Below are 23,562 nucleotides of genomic sequence, written 5' to 3' on the forward strand. Positions count from 1 at the left end.
AGACTGTCTTTGTTAAAACTCACCACTGATAGACTGCCAGACTGTCTTTGTTAAAACTCACCACTGATAGACTGCAAGACTGTCTTTGTTAAAACGCACCACTGATAGACTGACCAGACTGTCTTTGTTAAAACTCACCACTGATAGACTGCCAGACTGTCTTTGTTAAAACGCACCACTGATAGACTGACCAGATTGTCTTTGTTAAAACTCACCACTGATAGACTGCCAGACTGTCTTCATTAAAACTCACCACTGATAGACTGACCAGACTGTCTTTGTTAAAACTCACCACTGATAGATTGCCAGACTGTCTTTATTAAAACTCACCACTGATAGACTGCCAGACTGTCTTTGTTAAAACGCACCACTGATAGACTGCCAGACTGTCTTTGTTAAAACTCACCACTGATAGACTGCAAGACTGTCTTTGTTAAAACGCACCACTGATAGACTGACCAGACTGTCTTTGTTAAAACTCACCACTGATAGACTGCCAGACTGTCTTTGTTAAAACGCACCACTGATAGACTGACCAGATTGTCTTTGTTAAAACTCACCACTGATAGACAGCCAGACTGTCTTCATTAAAACTCACCACTGACAGACTGGCCAAACTCTTATCCCCCTTTTATCCCCTCTCTTATCCCCCTCGTATACCTCCTCTTATCCCCCCTCTTATACCACATTATCCACCCTCTTATCACCCTATCCCCCTCTCATCCCCCTCTTTTACTTTGAAACATCTCAGAACAAGAAGAAAGCTCTGTTCCTCTGTGCCAATCACAATTACGTGGAGAAAAACATGTATTACTGTTGCTGCGACCAAATGTACAGTATCATACGTTGAATTAGGTCTGTTTCGCCTCTGACCATTTTAATAGTACCAAAAATGGACAAAACTGAAATGTATCTGAAGTGTAATCTTGTAAGTTGCTAGACATATTTGATATCTTGACATCACACTCTGCATTTATCAAATCAGTGTTTCTTGCCGGAGTGTGCCAAGTTGTCATATTTGGTTAATAGGTTTTGTTGTGGGTTTTTACGGAGGGAAACAGCATGCCAATGTTTTTTATAAACACATTCTGAAGTACTTTTTCAATTTATGTTACAAAGGGGGTGTTCAAGGGCAGAGAGCTGTGTACTTTGGTTCCAATCACAGTAATTACAGCGTTGTTCTAGGTGTAATTGGTTGTTATAACATGATTTATCAAATTGCTTCAGAGTATGGGGTGTTTCGACATCTGACTGCAATGCAACACACAGAGCAAAGCGGAGCTGTTTGTTAGTTCTATGTGCTGCAGCCTGCAATGTTATGTGACTCAGGCTGTAACACACCATTAGCCATTTAGCCCTGACTCAGGCTGTAACACACCATTAGCCATTTAGCCCTGACTCAGGATGTAACACACCATTAGCCATTTAGCCCTGACTCAGGCTGTAACACACCATTAGCCATTTAGCCCTGACTCAGGCTGTAACACACCATTAGCCATTTAGCCCTGACTCAGGCTGTAACACACCATTAGCCATTTAGCCCTGACTCAGGATGTAACACACCATTAGCCATTTAGCCCTGACTCAGGCTGTAACACACCATTAGCCATTTAGCCCTGACTCAGGCTGTAACACACCATTAGCCATTTAGCCCTGACTCAGGCTGTAACACACCATTAGCCATTTAGCCCTGACTCAGGCTGTAACACACCATTTAGCCCTGACTCAGGCTGTAACACACCATTTAGCCCTGACTCAGGCTGTAACACACCATTTAGCCATTTAGCCCTGACTCGGGCTGTAACACACCATTAGCCATTTAGCCCTGACTCAGGCTGTAACACACCATTAGCCATTTAGCCCTGACTCGGGCTGTAACACACCATTAGCCATTTAGCCCTGACTCAGGCTGTAACACACCATTAGCCATTTAGCCCTGACTCAGGCTGTAACACACCATTAGCCATTTAGCCCTGACTCAGGCTGTAACACACCATTAGCCATTTAGCCCTGACAAATGATTGTTGTTGTGCTGAACAAAGCGTTCAACCTGGTTAATAATAATAATACTGGTTAATAATACTCATTCGTAAAACAATATGTTGATGACTATATTGAAAATGGTTATTTGTCAAAAGCAATTTCATATAAACAGCTTAAAATGGTTTACTGTAAGGCCATGTAGGCTGGTCATACTTGGAATTAGTTTTGGCAAAATTGTTAGATATTTTTTATGGTATTATGTAATTATTTAAAAACTACAATAAGATCAATTGAAATGTTGTGTTTAAGTGTGAGTGTTGTGACATTGTTTGCATTCTTTACTTATAACCTGTCTCTCTCGATGTTCTTGTTTCTCAACAAGCACGGTGTTATTACAACAGAAGAAGAGCAGTATTTAATAGAGCCACTCAAGAATATATCCTCCACAACTTCCAGCCAATGGGACCAGGGAGAAGGACAGCAGCATGTTATATATAAAAAGTCTTCCATTCCCTCGCCGCAGCAGCAACCCAGCCAACACGAGTTCAGCTGTGGCATCTCAGGTTGGTGAAGAATCTTCTCTGCTCTTCTCTGCTCTTCTCTGCACTTCTCTTCTCTTCTCTGCACTTCTCTGCACTTCTCTGCTCTTCTCTGCTCTTCTCTTCTCTGCACTTCTCTGCACTTCTCTTCTCTGTTCTTCTCTGCTCTGCCCTTCTCTTCACTACCCTTCTCTCCTCTCCTCTCTTCCCCTCCCCTCCCCTCTTCTCAGCCTGGACCGACTCTGAACTGGGTGACTGACATAAACAAGCAGCTATACATAGCAGGACAGAGGATGTGCTGGTTTGGTTCTAGGCCCAGGTTCCGGTGTATATGACCATGCTGCTGTAAGCTTGACCCGTTCTGTCCTCCACTCAGCCTGGTGTATACACCAGAAACGGATCCTAAAAAGGCCTTGTGACTGGGCACTATAGAACTAGAGCAACTACTACCACTGAATTCAAATGGACACTCCTTTTCACATTAAGTGTTTTTATGAACAATACACATACTCTGGCTCTCCGCAGAGCTGTGTCCTGTGAGATGTGGTGTGGTGGGATGGGAATTGGAGGGGAACCAGGTGGATGTGGAGGTATTTGGGCCAAGGTTTTATCTTATAAGTAGCAGCGAAGGCTGTCACGGGCAGGAAGTTGACCTGCCCTGACATGTTCTATCTTATAGCCCTTCCCCAGAGCATCTGGGCCATAAAGGAAGGGAAGCCTTCAGCTGCAAGGTTCAAAGGACCAGATTCCCAATGTGTGTCTGACTGCCATTCTATCTCCAGCCCTCTCCTGGCTCTGCTCTGGCTATGCCTTCATGGACATACAGTACCAGTCAAAAGTTTGGACACACCTACTCATTCAAGGTTTTTCTTTCTTTGTACTATTTTATACATTGTAGAATAATAGTGAAGACATCAGAACTATTAAATAACAAATATGGAATCATGTAGTAACCAAAAGGTGTTAAACAAATCAAAGTATATTTTAGATTTTAGATTCTTCGAAGTATCCACCCTTTGCCTTGATGACAGCTTTGCACACTCTTGGCATTCTCTCAACCAGCTTCACCTGGAATGCTTTTCCAACAGTCTTGAAGGAGTTCCCACATATACTGAGCACTTGTTGGCTGCTTTTCCTTCACTATGTGGTCCAACTCATCCCAAACCATCTTAATTCGGTTGAGGTCGGGGGATTGTTGTGTTAGCGTATGTCAGTTGTTTTGTCTGAAACTTTGACTTCCTGTCATGCTCATCGTAATGAGTAGACCAAGGCGCAGCGTGCGTAGAGTTCCACATAATTTTAATAAACTGAAACTCACTGAACAAAACAACAAACAACCAAACGAAACGTAAGGCTACTATTGTGCACTCAGGCAACTAAATGTAGACAAGATCCCACAAACACAATGAGGGAGATGGCTACCTAAATATGATCCCCAATCAGAGACAACGATAAACAGCTGCCTCTGATTGGGAACCATATCAGGCCACCATAGAAATTTCACCTTTCATTTCACCTAGATGACCCACCCAAGTCACTATCACGCCCCAACCAACACAGAGAATAAACAGCTTACTATGGTCAGTACCCACCCCAAAGATGCGGACTCCAACCGCAAAACCTGACTCAATAGGCGAGAGTCCGGGTGGGCATCTATGATGGATGACACAGGGCGTCGGGGGCGGCTCCTGTGTGGGGCGCATCGCCGGAAGCTCCGGACCGTGGATCGTTGCCGGAGGCTCCAGACCGTGGATCGTCGCCAGAGGAACCGGACCGTAGATCGTCGCAGGAGGCTCTGGACTGAGAACCCCTGCTGAAGGCGCTGGACCGCAGACCGTCGCTGGAGGCTCCGGACCGCAGATCGTCTCAGGAGGCTCCGGACCGTAGACCGTCTCAGGAGGTTCCGGACCGTAGACCGTCTCAGGATGTTCCGGACCCTAGACCGTCTCTGGAGGTTCCTGACCGTGGACCTTCTCAGGAGGTTCCGGACTGTGAAACAACGCCGGAAGCTCTGGACTGGAAACTGTCGCCGGAAGCTCTGGACTAGGAACTGTTGCCGGAAGCTCTGGACTGGGAACTGTTGCCGGAAGCTCTGGACTGGGAACTGTTGCCGGAAGCTCTGGACTGGGAACTGTCGCCGGAAGCTCTGGACTGGGAACTGTCGCCGGAAGCTGTGGACTGGGAACTGTTGCTGGAAGCTCTGGACTGTGGAGGCGCACTGGAGGCCTGATGCGTGGTGCCAGAACTGGTGGTACCGCGCTGGTGACACGCACCTCAGGGCGAGTGCGGGGAGGAGGCACAGGACGTACTGGACTGTGGAGGTGCACTGGAGGCCTGATGCATGGGACCGGTACAGGTGGCACCGGGCTGATGACACCCACCTCAGGGCGAGTGTGAGGAAGAGGCACAGGACATACTGGACTGTGGAGGCGCACTGGAGGCCTGGTGCGTGGCACCGGGCTGATGACACGCACCTCAGGGCGAGTGCGGGGAGGAGGCACAGGACGCACTGGGCTGTGAAGGCGCACTGGCGACACAGTGCGTAGAACCTGCACAGGATGTCCTGGACCGAGGAGACGTACTGGAGACCAGGAGCGCTGAGCCGGCACAATCCGTCCTGGCTGAATACCCACTCTAGCACGGCAACTGCGGGAAGCTAGAACAGAGCGCACCAGGCTGTGAATGCGCACTGGAGACACCGTGCGCATCACCACATAACACAGTGCCTGACCAGTCACACGCTCCCCACGGTAAGCACGGGGAGTTGGCTCAGGTCTAAACCCTGACTCTGCCAATCTCCCCGTGTGCCTCCCCCCACATATTTTGGGGGGGGCTGCCTCTCGTGCTTCCGTCGTTGTTCTATCTTCTCGTATCATCGCTGTTCCGCTCTCGCTGCCTCCAACTGCTCTCTTGGACGGCGATACTCTCCGGCCTGCGTCCAGGGTCCTTCTCCATCCAGGATTTCCTCCCATGTCCATTCCTCCTGGCCACCCTGCTTGGCCTCATGAGAGCCAGTTTCATCATAGCGCTTAATGGTTTTTGCGACTGCACTTGAAGAAACTTTCAAAGTTCTTGAAATGTTCCAGATTGACTGACCTTCATGTCTTAAAGTAATGGACTGTTGTTTCTATTTGCTTATTTGAACTGTTCTTGTCATATTATGGACTTGGTATTTTACCAAATAGGGCTATCTTCTGTATATCACCCCTACCTTGTCACAACACAACTGATTGGCTCAAACGCATTAAGGAGGTAAGAAATTACACAAATTTATTTTTAACAAGTCACACCTGTTAATTGAAATGCATTTCAGGTGACGACCTCATGAATCTGTTTGAGTGAATTCGGGTCCGACTTACATTTCAGGTGACGACCTCATGAATCTGTTTGAGTGAATTCGGGTCCGACTTACATTTCAGGTGACGACCTCATGAATCTGGTTGAGTGAATTCGGGTCCGACTTACATTTCAGGTGACGACCTCATGAAGCCTTTTGATAGAATTCCAAGTTTGCAAAACTGTCCTCAAGGCAAAGGTTGGAATCTCAAATATATATAAAAAAAATAATGTTTAACACTTTTTTGTTTTCTACTTTATTCCATATGTGTTATTTCATAGTTTTGATGTCTTCACTATTATTCTATAATGTAGAAAAGAGTAAAAATAAAGAAAAACCATGGAATGAGTAAGTGTGTCCAAACGTTTGACTGCTACTGTATATCTGATTCATTTTGTTTTAATTTAGTGAATAGTTTTTTTAATGTTTAATAAATGTTCAACTGATTATTGGTTATCAAATCATCAGGGGTTTATAATCTTCCTCGAGGTGAACAGTATGAAAGGCTCCCTTTCTTTTTGAAGTTACCACACCCTGTGAAGATGATCATCAGATAAACCATTTCATTTAATCATCTGAGATGGTTCTTTTTCACAGCATATCATCAGACAACAACTTTACTCACTTGGTTGAGCATCTTTTTTCTCTCCCTCTCTTTCATCCGCAGACCTCACAAAAAGCGGGAGCCCCTGCCAACATAGCACTCCTTCCCCAACCTCTCCAACCTCCTCCTCTCACTCCTTCTCTCCCACCCCAGCCCCTGGGTCCAACAGTTCCCTTCCCGGCAGGGGCTACAGACCGAGGCGGTCGGTCAGCATGGAGCGCTTTGTAGAGACTCTGGTGGTAGCTGATAAGATGATGGTTGGTTACCATGGACGCAAAGACATCGAGCACTATATCCTGTCTGTGATGAATATTGTAAGTTTGATCCGGCTTTTCGCTTTGATTACTGTTGTTTTGCCTCAAAGAAAAGCCTGACAATAGAGTTGGAGTCAATCACTAGGGCTTCCGAGGGGCGCAGTGTCACTACAGTCCCTGGTTCAAATCCAGGCTGAATCTCATCCTGCCGTGATTGGGAGTCCCATAGGGCGGCGCACAATTGGCCCAGCGTCGTCCAGGTTTGACCGGTGTAGGCTGTCATTGTAAATAAGAATTTGTTCTTAACTGACTTGCCTAGTTAAATAAAGGTCAAAAAACAATTTAAATGGGTTCATGTCAATGGTCTAATGTAGTTGTTTCCTCATCTCCTGCCCTTTGTTAGTTTGAGTTCACAGAATATTACAAAGCAGTCAGGACTCACTTTCACCTGTCCAGGTCTTTCACATCAATACAGATGAAGGACTGGAGGAAAGATATTAAGATGCACCTCTAGCCTGCTGATATTGGAAACAGGCCAATGTAGAGTATTAGAACATGAACAATGGACTTATTCGAAGCGTTTCTCTCTTTGGATAGAATTTTGTTTTCATTAACATTTTAACAGAATGTTCTCTCTAACTGAAAACAGACATTTAAATCGCAGCGTGATCTGGATGTGTGGTTGCTGTTTTCAACCCTAGTATGTGTGAAGAAAACACAGATCCAGTGTTGTGACAGTTTGTCTGACTTTGTGTCTTTTCTTCTTTTCTGGAGGTCAGGTTGCCAAACTTTACCGTGATGCCAGCCTAGGAAACGTTGTGAACATTATAGTAACCCGCCTGATCGTACTGACTGAGGACCAGGTGAGGGCACTCTTCTCTCTCTGTCTTCCTCTTTCTCTCCCTGTCTTCCTTTTTCTCTCTCTATCTTCCTCTATCTATCTCTGTCTTCTTCTCTCTATGTTTTCCTCTTTCTCTCTCTGTCTTCCTCTCTCTATGTATTCCTCTTTCTCTCTCTGTCTTCCTCTTTCTCTCTCTGCCTCTCTCTCTGTCTTCCTCTTTCTCTGTATCTCTCTGCTTCTCTCTGCTTCTCTCTCTGTCTTCCTCTCTCTCTGTATCTAAATCAATAGCCCTTCGTACATCAGCTGATATCTCAAAGTGCTGTACAGAAACCCAGCCTAAAACCCCAAACAGCAAGCAATGCAGGTGTAGAAGCACGGTGGCTAGGAAAAACTCCCTAGAAAGGCCAAAACCTACGAAGAAACCTAGAGAGGAACCAGGCTATGAGGGGTGGCCAGTATGTTTTCAAATATGTTCAAATGTTCATAAATGACCAGCATGGTCAAATAATAATAATCACAGTAGTTGTCGAGGGTGCAGCAAGTCAGCACCTCAGGAGTAAATGTCGGTTGGCTTTTCATAGCCGATCATTAAGAGTATCTCTACCACTCCTGCTGTCTCTAGAGAGTTGAAAACAGCAGGTCTGGGACAGGTAGCACATCCGGTGAACAGGTCAGGATTACATAGCCGCAGGCAGAACAGTTGAAACTGGAGCAGCAGCACGGCCAGGTGGACTGGGGACAGCAAGGAGTCATCATGCCAGGTAGTCCTGAGGCATGGTCCTAGGGCTCAGGTCCTCCAAGAGAAAGAGAGAATTAGAGAGAGCATACTTAAATTCACACAGGACACCGGATAAGACAGGAGAAGTACTCCAGATATAACAAACTGACCCTAGCCCCCCGACACATAAACTACTGCAGCATAATTACTGGAGGCTGAGACAGGAGGGGTCAGGGGACACTGTGGCTCCATCCAATTATACCCCCGGACAGGGCCAAACAGGAAGGATATAACCCCACCCACTTTGCCAAAGCACAGCCCTCACACCACTAGAGGGATATCTTAGGGATAATAGGGTTAGAGGCAGAGAATCCCAGTGGAGAGAGGGGGACCGGCCAGGCAGAGACATCAAGGGTGGTTCGTTGCTCCAGAGCCTTTCCGTTCACCTTCACACTCCTGGGCCAGACTACACTCAATCATATGACCCACTGAAGAGATGAGTCTTCAGTAAAGACTTAAAGGTTGAGACCGAGTCTGCATCTCTCACATGTGTAGGCAGACCATTCCATAAAAATGGGGCTCTATAGGAGAAAACCCTGCCTCCAGCTGTTTGCTTAGAAATTCTAGGGACAATTAGGAGGCCTGTGTCTTGTGACCGTAGCGTATGTGTAGGTATGTACGGCAGGACCAAATCAGAAAGATAGGTAGGAGCAAGCCCATGTAATGCATTGTAGGTTACCAGTAAAACCTTGAAATCAGCCCTTGCCATAACAGGAAGCCAGTGTAGGGAGGCTAACACTGGAGTAATATGATACATTTTTTTTGTTCTAGTCAGGAATCTAGCAGCCGTATATAACACTAACTGAAGTTTATTTAGTGCTTTATCCGGGTAGCCGGAAAGTAGTGCATTGCAGTAGTCTAACCTAGAAGTAACAAAAGCAAGGATTATTTTTTCTACATTTTTCTGTCCGATAGTCCAGGATTATGAGGAAAAACATTAAGATCCATAACATTTATTCCATGGGACAAAATTAGGTCTAGAGTATGACTGTGACAGTGAGTAGGTCCAGAGACATGTTGGACAAAACCCACTGAGTCGATGATGGCTCCAAAAGTCTTTTAGAGTGGGTCTGTGGACTTTTCCATGTGAATATTAAAGTCACCAAAAATTAGAATATTATCTGCTATGACTACAAGGTCCAATAGGAATTCAGGGAACTCACTGCGGGTAATGGAATCGCCAATGACTAGGGTTTTCAATTTGTCAAAGCTAATGGTGGGAAGCTTCGGCGTCTCAGACCCCGTAACGGGAGGAGAAAAGACCAGAGAAGGCTTGGCCTCAGACTCCGACTCGCTGCTTAATGGGGAAAACCAGTTGAAAGTTTCTGTCGGCTAAATGAACGACACCGGTTGAGCATTCCTACAGCATTTTCCTCCAGAAGCCATGAGAAAGTTGTCCTGCAGGGACCGTGCGAGGGGATTTATACTAACGTTACTACCTGTACTTACTGGTGGCACAGACGCTGTTTCATCTTTTCCTACACTGACATTACCCTTGCCTAACGGTTGCGTCTGAAGCTGGGCTTGTAGCACAGCTATCCTCGCCGTAAGGCGATCATTCTCCTGTACATTATGAGTACAGCGACTGGAATTAGAAGGCATCATGTTAATGTTACTACTTAGCTTCGGCTGGTGGAGGTCCTGACGAACCACGTCCAGATAAAGCGTCCGGAGTGAAAAAGTTGAATGAAAAAAAGTTGAGTGAGGGAAAAACAAAAAATATAAACGGTAATTAAAAAGTAAAAACCGTAAAGTTGTCAGGTAGCAAAGGTTGGCAACAAGTTAACAAGTTTTGACCGGAAATGATACAACCGGATAGGATCATGTGCCTAATCTGCCTCTCTGTCTTCATCGTTCTCTCTTTACATCTCTCTCATTCTCTGTCTTCCTCGTTATCTCTCTGTGTTCCCCTCTTTCTATCGACATCAACATAAATGTATTTCTCTAATCTCAGTTTTAATTTTACCTTTATTTAACCAGGCAAGTCAGTTAAGAACATATTCTTATTTTCAATGACGGCCTGGGAACAGTGGGTTAACTGCCTGTTCAGGGGCAGAACGACAGATTTGTACCTTGTCAGCTCGGGGGTTTGAACTCACAACCTTCCGGTTACCAGTCCAACGCTCTAACCACTAGGCTACGCTGCTGCCCCGTCCTAAAATGTATCTAAAATGGGAGATTTAAGTGAAAGTCTGAGTGGCTTGCATTAATCTTAATTCAGCACTAGATATGTCAAGTGCAGAATGTTGGGCCTGTTCTGGTCGGAATGCTGGGTTCTGTGTGTTCAGACTGTGTTGTGTGTTCTAGGTTGTGGATGTGTTCAGACTGTTCTGGGTTGTGGATGTGTTCAGACTGTTCTGGGTTGTGGATGTGTTCAGACTGTTCTGGGTTGTGGATGTGTTCAGACTGTTCTGGGTTGTGGATGTGTTCAGACTGTTCTGGGTTGTGGATGTGTTCAGACTGTTCTGGGTTGTGGATGTGTTCAGACTGTTCTGGGTTGTGGATGTGTTCAGACTGTTCTGGGTTGTGGATGTGTTCGGACTGTTCTGGGTTGTGGATGTGTTCAGACTGTTCTGGGTTGTGGATTAAGACTGTTCTGGGCTGTGGATGTGTTCAGACTGTTCTGGGTTGTGGATGTGTTCAGACTGTTCTGGGTTGTGGATGTGTTCAGACTGTTCTGGGTTGTGGATGTGTTCAGACTGTTCTGGGTTGTGGATGTGTTCAGACTGTTCTGGGTTGTGGATGTGTTCAGACTGTTCTGGGTTGTGGATGTGTTCAGACTGTTCTGGGTTGTGGATGTGTTCAGACTGTTCTGGGTTGTGGATGTGTTCAGACTGTTCTGGGTTGTGGATGTGTTCAGACTGTTCTGGGTTGTGGATGTGTTCAGACTGTTCTGGGTTGTGGATTGTGTTCGGACTGTTCTGGGTTGTGGATGTGTTCAGACTGTTCTGGGTTGTGGATTAAGACTGTTCTGGGCTGTGGATGTGTTCAGACTGTTCTGGGTTGTGGATGTGTTCAGACTGTTCTGGGTTGTGGATGTGTTCAGACTGTTCTGGGTTGTGGATGTGTTCGGACTGTTCTGGGTTGTGGATGTGTTCAGACTGTTCTGGGTTGTGGATGTGTTCAGACTGTTCTGGGTTGTGGATGTGTTCAGACTGTTCTGGGTTGTGGATGTGTTCAGACTGTTCTGGGTCGTGGATGTATTCAGACTCTTCTGGGTTGTGGATGTATTCAGACTGTTCTGGGTTGTGGATTAAGACTGTTCTGGGTCGTGGATGTATTCAGACTCTTCTGGGTTGTGGATGTGTTCAGACTGTTCTGGGTTGTGGATTAAGACTGTTCTGGGTCGTGGATGTATTCAGACTCTTCTGGGTTGTGGATGTGTTCAGACTGTTCTGGGTTGTGGATGTATTCAGACTCTTCTGGGTTGTGGATTAAGACTGTTCTGGGTCGTGGATGTATTCAGACTCTTCTGGGTTGTGGATGTGTTCAGACTGTTCTGGGTTGTGGATGTATTCAGACTCTTCTGGGTTGTGGATGTGTTCAGACTGTTCTTGGTTGTGGATGTATTCAGACTCTTCTGGGTTGTGGATGTATTCAGACTGATCTGGATTGTATATTCAGACTGTGTTGTAATGTCTGTATGTTCTATCCAGCCCAACCTGGAGATCAACCACCATGCAGACAAGTCTCTAGACAGCTTTTGTAAGTGGCAGAAGTCTATCCTCAGTCACCAAGGAGATGGGAACAGCATCCCAGAGAACGGCATGGCTCACCATGACAACGCTGTCCTCATCACAAGGTAGGAATCTCTTCTCTTTCTATCTGACCTGTTACCCTCTGGGGGAAGAACAGAGACACCTGGATGGGGGAAAGGTTCTACTTTCCAACTTCTCACACACACACACACACACACACACACACACACACACACACACACACACACACACACACACACACACACACACACACACACACACACACACACACACACACACACACACACACACACACACACACACACACACACACACACACACACACACACACACACACTGTTATTATTATTCCAGTGGTAAGAGTGTGTCATTATTTAGCTTACTGTTCGTCTCTTACTCTTCTTGACCAAACATTTATTTAGATGACTCATTGGACAATGAGAGCATGTTTACTTAAATACTTTAGCAGTCCTACTTTAGAAGTCCTTCCACCTTCCGACTCTGTCCTTCCGACTCTGTGCTGCGTTGGCATTACACAGACAGAACACTACAGTAACTTTGAAACACACAGCCAAGTCATTACTCATATCTATTACTGGCTTCAGTCTGTATGTAGTACCTACTGTACTGTACCTCTTACAGCTACCGACAACGGGAAACTATCCTCTCTGTCATACCAGTCATACTACATTAATGCATGGTAACCTTGCTGCAGCAAAATCTATTTCATTACCTGCTATTGGCTAAATTGTTGCCTGAGCTGTTTTGACCACATAACCTAGCAACTAACATGTGTATTCCTTACTTATTTTGACTGCAGGGGGGTTGTTGTTTTGTGGGTTAAATGGCATGGGTTAAAGCCCTGCTTTTGTCTCTCCTTGCCTGGATGTGTACAAACCAGGTGTTCTACTAATGTTAGACTAGTGCTAGTTTACTTTAGTTGTTTGTCTGTCAAGTAACGTTCTCCAGCTTCAGAGTCCTGTTGTTGTAAAGTTACCACTTGGTGAAGTGACCATAGGAGTGACCATAAAGATAGGGGTGGCAGGTAACCTAGTGCTTAAGAGCTTTTGGCCAATCGCCGAAAGTTTGCGGGTTCAAATCCCCGATCAGAATACATGAAAAATCTGCCAATGTGCCCTTTAGCAAGGCACCTAATGCACATTTCTCCTGTAAGTTGCTTTTTATTTGTTTATTTTTATTTCCCCTTTATTTAATCAGGTAGGGCAGTTGAGAACAAGTTCTCATTTACAACTGCGACCTGGCCAAGATAAAGCAAAGCAGTGCGATAGAAACAACACTGAGTTACACATGGAATAAACAAAAGTACAGTCAATAACACAATAGAAAAATCTGTATACAGTGTGATCAAATGAAGTACGGAGGTAAGGAAATAACCGTACGGAGGTACGGAGGTCAGGAAATAAATAGGCCAATAGTAATTACAATTTAGCAATTAACACTGGAGTGAGAGGTGTGCAGATGAGGATGTGCAGGTAGAAACACTGGTGTGCAAAAGAGCAGAAAACAAAAACAAATATGGGATGAGGTAGGTAGTTGGTTGGATGGGCTATTTACAGATGGGCTGTGTACAGCTGCAGCGATCGGTAAGCTGCTCTGAGAGCTGATGCTTAAAGTTAGTGAGGAAGATAAGTCTCCAACTTCAGTGATTTTTGCAATTCGTTCCAGTCACTGGCAGCGGAGAAATGGAAGGAAAGGCGGCCAAAGGAGGTGTTGGATTAGGGGATGACCAGTGAAATATACCTGCTGGAGAGTGTGCTACGGGTGTGTGTTGCCATGGTGACCAGTGAGCTGCTTTGGATAAGAGTGTCTGATAAATATCGAAGAACTGGTCTGTACTGGTAAACTTACATCACATCAGCCTTCTGCTGCGACAGTTCTCTCAAGCGTGTGTCTGATGCTAAACCAACACTAGCTGCTAGCCGTTCACTAAAGCCTTTTGTTGTATGCCTTTTGTTGTACTTGAATCAGTTATAGAATCCATTGCCCTTTATGGTTGTGGAGGTCTGGGGTCTGCTCACTAACCAAGAATTCACAAAATGGGACAAACACCAAATTGAGACTCTGCACGCAGAATTCTGCAAAAATATCATCCGTGTACAATGAAGAACACCAAATATGCATGCAGAGCAGAATTAGGCCGATACCCACTAATTATCAAAATCCAAGAAAGAGCTGTCAAATTCTACAACCACCTAAAAGGAAGCGATTCCCAAACCTTCCATAACAAAGCCATCACCTACAGTGAAGAGTCCCCTAAGCAAGCTGGTCCTGGCGCTCTGTTCACAAACACAAACACACCCCACAGAGCCCCAGGACAGCAACACAATTAGACCCAAACAAATCATGAGAAAACTAAAAGATCATTACTTGACACATTGGAAAGAATGAACAAAAAAACAGAGCAGACTAGAATGCTATTTGGCCCTAAACAGAGAGTACACAGTGGCAGAATACCTGACCAGTGTGACTGACCCAAACCTAAAGATAGCTTTGACTATGTACAGACTCAGTGAGCATAGCCTTGCTATTGAGAAATGCCACCCTAGTCAGACCTGGCTCTCAAGAAAAGACAGGCTATGTGCACACTGCCATCAAAATGAGGTGGAAACTGAGCTGCACTTCCTAACCCCCTGCCCAAATTATGACCATATTAGAGACACATACTGTATTTCCCTCAGATTACACAGATCCACAAAGAATTTTGAAAAGCAAACCCGTTTTTGATAAACTCCCATATCTACTGGGTGAAATACCACAGTGTGCCATCACAGCAGCAAGATTTGTGACCTGTTACCACAAGAAAAGGTTAACCAGTGAAGAACAAACACCATTGTAAATACAACCCATATTTATGTTTATTTATTTTCACTTTTGTACTTTAACCATTTGTACATCGTTACAACACTGTAACCATACATAATATGACATCAGTAATGTCTTTATTATTTTGGAACTTCTTGAAAAGGACGGAAAGGAGATAGTCATACACTACATGACCAATAGTATTCCAAAATCATGGGCATTAATATGGAGTTGGTCCCTCCTTTGCTGCATCCACTCTTCTGGGAAGGCTTTCTACTAGATGTTGGAACATTGCTGCAGGGACTTGCTTCCATTCAGCCACAAGAGCATTAGTGAGGTTGGGCACTGATGTTTGGCTATTAGGCCTGGCTCGCAGTCGGCTTTACAATTCATCCCAAAGGTGTTCGATGGGCTTGAGGTCAGGGCTCTGTGCATGAACCATGAGAGCCGAACCATGAGAAACAGCCCCAGATCATTATTCCTCCTCCACCAAACTTGACATTTCCCACTATGTAACGTTCTGCTGGCATCCTCCAAACCAAGATACGTGCGTCTGACTTCCAGATGGTGAAGTGTGATTCATCACTCCAGAGAACATGTTTCCACTGCTCCAGAGTCCAATGGTGGCGAGCTTTACACCACTTCAGCCCACGCTTGGCATGGCGCATGGTGATCTTAAGCTTGTGTGTGGCTGCTCTGCCATAGAAACCCATTTCATGAAGCTTCTGATGAACAGTTCTTGTGCTGACGTCACTTCCAGAGACCCTTGTGTGCCCTCCCACTTCCCGGCTGAGACAGCACTTACAGTTGACCGGGGCAGCTCTAGCTGGGCACAAATTTGACAAACTGACTTGTTGGAAAGGTGGCATCCTATGACAGTGCCACGTTGAAAGTCGCTGAGCCATTTTACTGCCAATGTTTGTTTAGGGAGATTGCATGGCTGTGTGTTGGATTTGATACACCTGTCAGCATCGAGCGTGGCTGAAATAGCCCAATCCACTCATTTGAAGGGGTGCTCATTTGAAGGGGTTTCTTCCTAGGTTTTGGCCTTTCTCGGGAGTTTTTCCTAGCCACCGTGCTTTTACACCTGCATTGTTTGCTGTTTGGGGTTTTAGGCTGGGTTTCTGTACAGCACTTTGAGATATCAGCTGATGTACGAAGGGCTATATAAATAAATTTGATTTGATTTGATTTGCTGAAACAGCCCAATCCACTCATTTGAAGGGGTGCTGAAATAGCCCAATCCACTCATTTGAAGGGGTGATGAAATACCCCAATCCACTCATTTGAAGGGGTGCTGAAACAGCCCAATCCACTCATTTGAAGGGGTGATGAAATAGCCCAATCCACTCATTTGAAGGGGTGCTGAAATACCCCAATCCACTCATTTGAAGGGGTGCTGAAACAGCCCAATCCACTCATTTGAAGGGGTGATGAAATAGCCCAATCCACTCATTTGAAGGGGTGCTGAAATACCCCAATCCACTCATTTGAAGGGGTACTGAAACAGCCCAATCCACTCATTTGAAGGGGTGATGAAATAGCCCAATCCACTCATTTGAAGGGGTGCTTAAACAGCCCAATCCACTCATTTGAAGGGGTGCTGAAATAGCCCAGTCCACTCATTTGAAGGGGTGCTGAAATAGCCCAATCCACTCATTTGAAGGGGTGCTGAAATAGCCCAATCCACTCATTTGAAGGGGTGCTGAAATAGCCCAATCCACTCATTTGAAGGGGTGCTGAAATAGCCCAATCCACTCATTTGAAGGGGTGCTGAAATAGTCCAATCCACTCATTTGAAGGGGTGCTGAAATAGCCCAATCCACTCATTTGAAAGGGTTTCCACATACTTTAGTATAGATAGTGTCGTTCTATGATAAATTGCATGGCCGAGGGCAACCCTCATCAAAATCACTCATCGTCTCATAAAACCCTGTTTTAACCTGATATTTTTCCAGGGATATTTTTAGTCATAAATGTAATGGCCACACAGTAAAGTTGCGCGTTGCTAACGTAAACAGTCTTAAAATCGCTGTGCTCTTTCTTTAGGTGGATTCCATCAGGGAATGGGGGGATTTTCTAGCAGACACAGTGGTTAATGAAAGCTTCCTGGGTCCATCATTAACTATTTATAGATGCATGTTAGCATCCTGACGCTCAGCACAGCTCATCTCATCGCCTACACACAACTTGATGTTCCATTATACTCAGGCCCTAACAAAGTTCTGATTCACTCTGTCTGTCTGTCTGTCTGTCTGTCTGTCTGTCTGTCTGTCTGTCTGTCTGTCTGTCTGTCTGTCTGTCTGTGTTCTATTCAATTCAAGGGGCTTTATTGGCATGGGAAACACATGTTAACATTGCCAAAGCAAGTGAGGTAGATAATATACAAAAGTGAAATAAATAATAACAATGAACAATAAACATTACACTCACAGAAGTTCAAAAATAATAAAGACATTACTAATGTCTTATTATGTATATATACAGTGTTGTAACGATGTACAAATGGTTAAAGTACAAAGCGGAAAATAAATAAACATAAATACGGGTTGTATTTACAATGGTGTTTGTTCTTCACTGGTTGCCCTTTTCTTGTGGCAACAGGTCACAAATCTTGCTGCTGTGATGGCACACTGTGGTATTTCACCAAGTAGATATGGGAGTTTATCAAAATCGGTTTTGTTTTTTAATTCTTTGTGGATCTGTGTAATCTGAGGGAAATATGTGTCTCTAATATGGTCATAATTTGGGCAGGAGGTTAGGAAGTGCAGCTCAGTTTCCACCTCATTTTGTGGGCAGTGTTCTCTTGAGAGCCAGGTCTGCCTACGGTGGCCTTTCTCAATAGCAAGGCTATGCTCACTGAGTCTGTACATAGTCAAACCTGTCCTTCGGTTTGGGTCAGTGACAGTGGTCAGGTATTCTGCCGCTGTGTACTCTCTGTGTAGCAAAGCTATGCTACTGTCTGTATATTGTCAAAGCTTTCCTTCATTTTGGGTCAGTCAGTTTAGGGCCAAATAGCATTCTAGTCTGCTCTGTTTTTTTGTTAATTCTTTCCAATGTGTCAAGTAATTATCTTTTTGTTTTCTCATAATTGTGTTGCTGTCCTGGAGCTCTGTGGGGTGTGTTTGTGTTTGTGTACAGAGTTCCAGGACCAGCTTGCTTAGTGGACTCTTCTCCAGGTTCATCTCTCGGTAGGTGATGGCTTGGGAATCGCAGACAGAAGGTTTGGGAATCGCTTCCTTTTAGGTGGATGGAGAACTGAACAGCTCCTTTCTGAATTTTGATAATTAGCGGGTATCGGCCCAATTCTGCTCTGCATGCATTATTTGGTGTTCTACATTGTACACGGGGGATTTTTTTGCAGAATTCTGCATGCAGAGTCTCAATTTGGTGTTTGTCCCATTTTGTGAATTCTTGGTTGGTGAGCCCAGACCTCCCAACCATAAAGGGCAATGGGTTCTTTAACTGATTCAAGTATTTTTAGCCAGATCCTAATTGGTATGTTGAATTTTATGTTCCTTTTGATGCCTTGTCTCTCAGATCATTCACAGGTTTTTTTTTTATATTTTGTTTTTACCTTTATTTAACCAGGCAAGTCAGTTAAGAACATATTCTTATTTTCAATGACGGCCTGGGAACAGTGTGTTAACTGCCTGTTCAGGGGCAGAACGACAGATTTGTACCTTGTCAGCTCGGGGGTTTGAACTCACAACCTTCCGGTTACTAGTCCAACGCTCTAACCACTAGGCTACGCTGCTGCCCCTGCAGCTTTGTGGAAGTTACCTGTGGCACTGATGTTTAGGCCAAAGTATGTATAGTTTTTTGTGTGCTCTAGGGCAACGGTGTCTAGATGAAATTTGTATTTGTGGTCCTGGCAACTGGACCTTTTTTGGAACACCATTATTTTGGTCTTACTGAGATTTACTGTCAGGGCCCAGGTCTGGCAGAATCTGTGCAGAATAGCTAGATGCTGCTGTAGTCCCTCCTTGGTTGGTGACAGAAGCACCAGATCATTAGTAAATAGTAGACATTTGACTTCAGATTCGAATTGGGTGAGGCCGGGTACTGCAGACTTTTCTAGTGCCCACGCCAATTTGTTGATATATATGTTGAAGAGGGTGGGGCTTAAACTGCATCCCTGTCTCACCCCACGGCCCTGTGGGAAGAAATGTGTGTGTTTTTTGCCTATTTTAACCGCACACTTGTTGTTTGTGTACATGGATTTTATAATGTTATTTTTCCCCCAACACCACTTTCCATCAATTTGTATAGCAGACCCTCATGCCAAATTGAGTCTAAGGCTTTTTTGAAATCAACAAATCAAAATAAAATAAAATAAAATATATTTATATAGCCCTTCGTACATCAGCTGATATCTCAAAGTGCTGTACAGAAACCCAGCCTTAAACCCCAAACAGCAAGCAATGCAGGTGTAGAAGCACGGTGGCTAGGAAAAACTCCCTAGAAAGCCCAAAACCTAGGAAGAAACCAAGAGAGGAACCAGGCTATGTGGGGTGGCCAGTCCTCTTCTGGCTGTACCGGGTGGCGATTATGACAGAACATGGTCAAGATGTTCAAATGTTCATAAATGACCAGCATGGTCAAATAATAATAATCACAGGTAGAACAGTTGAAACTGGAGGTGGATTGGGGACAGCAAGGAGTCATCATGTCAGGTAGTCCTGAGGCATGGTCTTAGGGCTCAGGTCCTCCGAGACAGAGAATGAAAGAGAGAAAGAGAGAATTAGAGAGAGCATACTTAAATTCACACAGGACACCGGATAGGACAGGAGAAGTACTCCAGATATAACAAACTGACCCTTGCCCCCCGACACATAAACTACTGCAGCATAAATACTGGAGGCTAAGACAGGAGGGGTCAGGAGACACTGTGGCCCCATCCGATGACACCCCCGGACAGGGCCAAACAGGAAGGATATAACCCCACCCACTTTGTCAAAGCACAGTCCCCACACCACTAGAGGGATATCTTCAACCACCAACTTACCATCCTGAGACAAGGCCGAGTATAGCCCACAAAGATCTCCGCCATGGCACAACCCAAGGGGGGGGCGCCAACCAAGACAGGAAGATCACATCAGTGACTCAACCCACTCAAGTGACGCACCCCTCCTAGGGACGGTGTGAAAGAGCCCTAGTAAGCCAGTGACTCAGCCCCTGTAATAGGGTTAGAGGCAGAGAATCCCAGTGGAAAGAGAGGAACCGGCCAGGCATTGACAGCAAGGGCGGTTCGTTGCTCCAGAGCCTTTCCGTTCACCTTCACACTCCTGGGCCAGAAGAGATGAGTCTTCAGTAAAGACTTAAAGGTTGAGTCTCTCACATGGGTAGGCAGACCATTCCATAAAAATTGAGCTCTATAGGAGAAAGCCCTGCCTCCAGCTGTTTGCTTCGAAATTCTAGGGACAATTAGGAGGCCTGCGTCTTGTGACCGTAGCGTACCTACGATGTTTTTATTTTTTACTCTTAACTCAGGATTAGAAATGTAACATGCTGCAAACATATGTTAATATTGTTCAGGTAGGTATGTTCGGCAGGACCAATCTAGTCAGGATTCTAGCAGCCGTATTTAGCACTAACTGAAGTTTATTTAGTGCTTTATCTGGGTAGCCGCAAAGTAGAGCATTGCAGTAGTCTAACCTAGAAACAAAGCATGAGAAGACTTTGAATTTGTTTTGTTTAGTTTTTTTGTCAATTGGGGTGTGCAGGGTGCATACGTGGTCTGTTGTACGGTAATTTGGTAAAAAAAACAATTTGACATTTGCTCAGTGCATTGTTTTCACTGAGGAAATGTACAAGTCTGCTGTAAATGATAATGCAGAGGATTTTCCCAAGGTTGCTGTTGACGCATATCCCACGGTAGCTATTGGGGTCAAATTTGTCTCCACTTTTGTGGATTGGGGTGATCAGTCCTTGGTTCCAAATACTGGGGAAGATGCCAGAGCTAAGGATGATGTTAAAGAGTTTTCGTATAGCTAATTGGAATTTGTTGTCTGTATATTTGATCATTTCATTGCGCATACCATCAACACCACATGCCTTTTTGGGTTGGAGAGTTGTTATTTTGTCCTGTAGCTCATTCAAGGTAACTGGAGAATCCAGTGGGTTCTGGGAGTCTTTAATAAGTGATTCTAAGATTTGTATTTGATCATGTAAATGTTTTTGCTATTTGTTCATTGTTCATTGTTATAGAGTCAAAAAGATTGGAGAAGTGGTTTACCCATACATCTCCATTTTGGATAGATAATTATTTGTGTTGTTGTTTGTTTAGTGTTTTCCAATTTTCCCGGAAGTGGTTAGAGTCTATGGATTCTTCAATGACATTGAGTTCTCTCATACAATAATGAGATGTTGTAGAGGGCATATAATACAAACACAGTCACTGAACATCACTGAACTCTGTAAGCAGCGTACAGCATTCCCTGTGCATACAACAAAAGGCTTTAGTGAACGGCTAGCAGCTAGTGTTGGTTTAGCATCAGACACATGCTGGAGAGACCTGTAGCAGCAGAAGGCTGATGTGATGTAAGTTTACCAGTACAGACCAGTACCTGTAGCAGCAGAAGGCTGATGTGATGTAAGTTTACCAGTTCAGACCAGTCCCTGTAGCAGCAGAAGGCTGATGTGATGTAAGTTTACCAGTACAGACCAGTACCTGTAGCAGCAGAAGGCTGATGTGATGTAAGTTTACCAGTACAGACCAGTCCCTGTAGCAGCAGAAGGCTGATGTGATGTAAGTTTACCAGTATAGACCAGTACCTGTAGCAGCAGAAGGCTGATGTGATGTAAGTTTACCAGTTCAGACCAGTCCCTGTAGCAGCAGAAGGCTGATGTGATGTAAGTTTACCAGTACAGACCAGTCTCTGTAGCAGCAGAAGGCTGATGTGATGTAAGTTTACCAGTACAGACCAGTACCTGTAGCAGCAGAAGGCTGATGTGATGTAAGTTTACCAGTACAGACCAGTCCCTGTAGCAGCAGAAGGCTGATGTGATGTAAGTTTACCAGTACAGACCAGTACCTGTAGCAGCAGAAGGCTGATGTGATGTAAGTTTACCAGTACAGACCAGTACCTGTAGCAGCAGAAGGCTGCTGTAGCAGACACTCTTATCCAAAGCAGCCTACAGGAGACATTTGCGTTAAGTGTCTTGTTAAAGTGCACATTGGCAGATTTTTCACGTAGTCTGATCACGGATTTGAACCAGCAACCTCTCCCCTACCCTACCCCTCGCCTTCCTCCTCATCAGGGGTCATGTTACAGGTCAGCTCTTTACCCTTTTGGGTCTCTAAGTAATCTGGGTTAGAGATAATACCTAGCCAAGACAATGAGTGATTTTGATGAGGGTTGCCCTAGGCCATGCAGTTTATCATAGTTCTCCATCTCCTTGTTTCAGCTGTGTGCTTACTGTTTTTAACAGATATTTGTGTATTGCATTGGAGACTCTGTCACTACTAAGTCCGTATTGATGTGTATACAGATGTAGGATCTTCATTTGAGCCAGTTTGCTACAGCAGGAAAATAATCCTGCAGCAACGGGAAATGTGAATTATTATGTGGATTAAAATTAATTCATTTTTTTTGTAGGGGTTGATACATTTTTTGTTAGGAAAAATCAAGTTGAGATTTTAAAATAGAAATTACAAACTTTAGAAGCCTTTTTAAACCTTGAATACACTACTAGTGTCACGTCTAATCAAGGTGGGTGGAATCAGGCGCAGAGAGCAAATAGCGATATAAAGTTTATTCTCCGGTGAACAAAATAAACACGGTCAACCCAAATACACACAGGGTGAAATGATCCAAAACAGGATAACAGACTAACCGGAGAATAATAAACACAAAAACACAGACAGACGAAATTAATGACAAAATAAACAATCCCGCACAAAACAAGGGCGGGACAACCTACATTATATACAGACACTAATTAACTAAACAACACACAGGTGAAAACAATCAGACAAAACCAACAGATACACGAAAAGGGATCGGTAGTGGCTAGTAGGACGGTGACGACGACCGCCGAGCACCACCCGAACGGGCAGGAGAGCCAACCTCGGCGGAAGTCGTGACAGTACCCCCCCCTGACGCGCGGCTCCCGCAGTGCGCCGCCACCGTCCTCGAGGACGACCCGGAGGACGAGGTGCTGGGCGATCCGGGTGGAGGCGGTGGAATTCTATCAGGAGAGAAGGGTCCAAAATGTCCCTCACCGGAACCCAGCATCTCTCCTCCGGGCCGTACCCCTCCCAGTCCACGAGGTACTGTAGGCCCCCCACCCGGCGCCTAGAATCCAGAATGCCTCGAACTGTATACGCCGGGGGCCCATCGATGTCCAGTTGTAACCTATAACACACCTCGTTTATTCTCCTCAGGACTTTGAACGGCCCCAGCTTCCGACAGGGCAGGCGGAGAGACAGGTTTCGGGTCGAGAGCCAGACCCTGTCCCCCGGTGCAAACACGGGGGTCTCACTGCGGTGCTGGTCAGCGCTCCTCTTGTGCCGTTCTCCCGCTAACCGTAATGAGTCCTGAACGGCTTTCCAGGTGTCCTTGGAGCGCTGTACCCATTCCTCCACCGCAGGAGCCTCGGTCTGACTCTGATGCCATGGAGCCAGGACCGGCTGGTAACCTAACACACACTCAAAAGGAGAGAAGTTAGTAGAGGAGTGG

At 45.1% G+C, this 23,562-nt stretch overlaps 1 protein-coding gene across 1 annotated transcript in view; it reads left to right on the forward strand.

The window, feature by feature from the left end:
- LOC118372715 (A disintegrin and metalloproteinase with thrombospondin motifs 6-like) overlaps positions 1–23,562 on the forward strand; it is a 174,654-nt gene that overhangs the window by 9,331 nt on the left and 141,761 nt on the right. Inside the window, exons 4-7 of the mRNA XM_052458315.1 lie at positions 2,366–2,546; positions 6,527–6,777; positions 7,497–7,580; positions 11,993–12,138. Coding sequence (XP_052314275.1) covers positions 2,366–2,546; positions 6,527–6,777; positions 7,497–7,580; positions 11,993–12,138 — 662 coding nt within the window. The remainder of the gene's footprint in view (positions 1–2,365; positions 2,547–6,526; positions 6,778–7,496; positions 7,581–11,992; positions 12,139–23,562) is intronic.

Source organism: Oncorhynchus keta, chromosome 12, assembly GCF_023373465.1.
Source record: "Oncorhynchus keta strain PuntledgeMale-10-30-2019 chromosome 12, Oket_V2, whole genome shotgun sequence".
In the NCBI taxonomy this organism is placed as follows: Eukaryota; Metazoa; Chordata; class Actinopteri; order Salmoniformes; family Salmonidae; genus Oncorhynchus; species Oncorhynchus keta.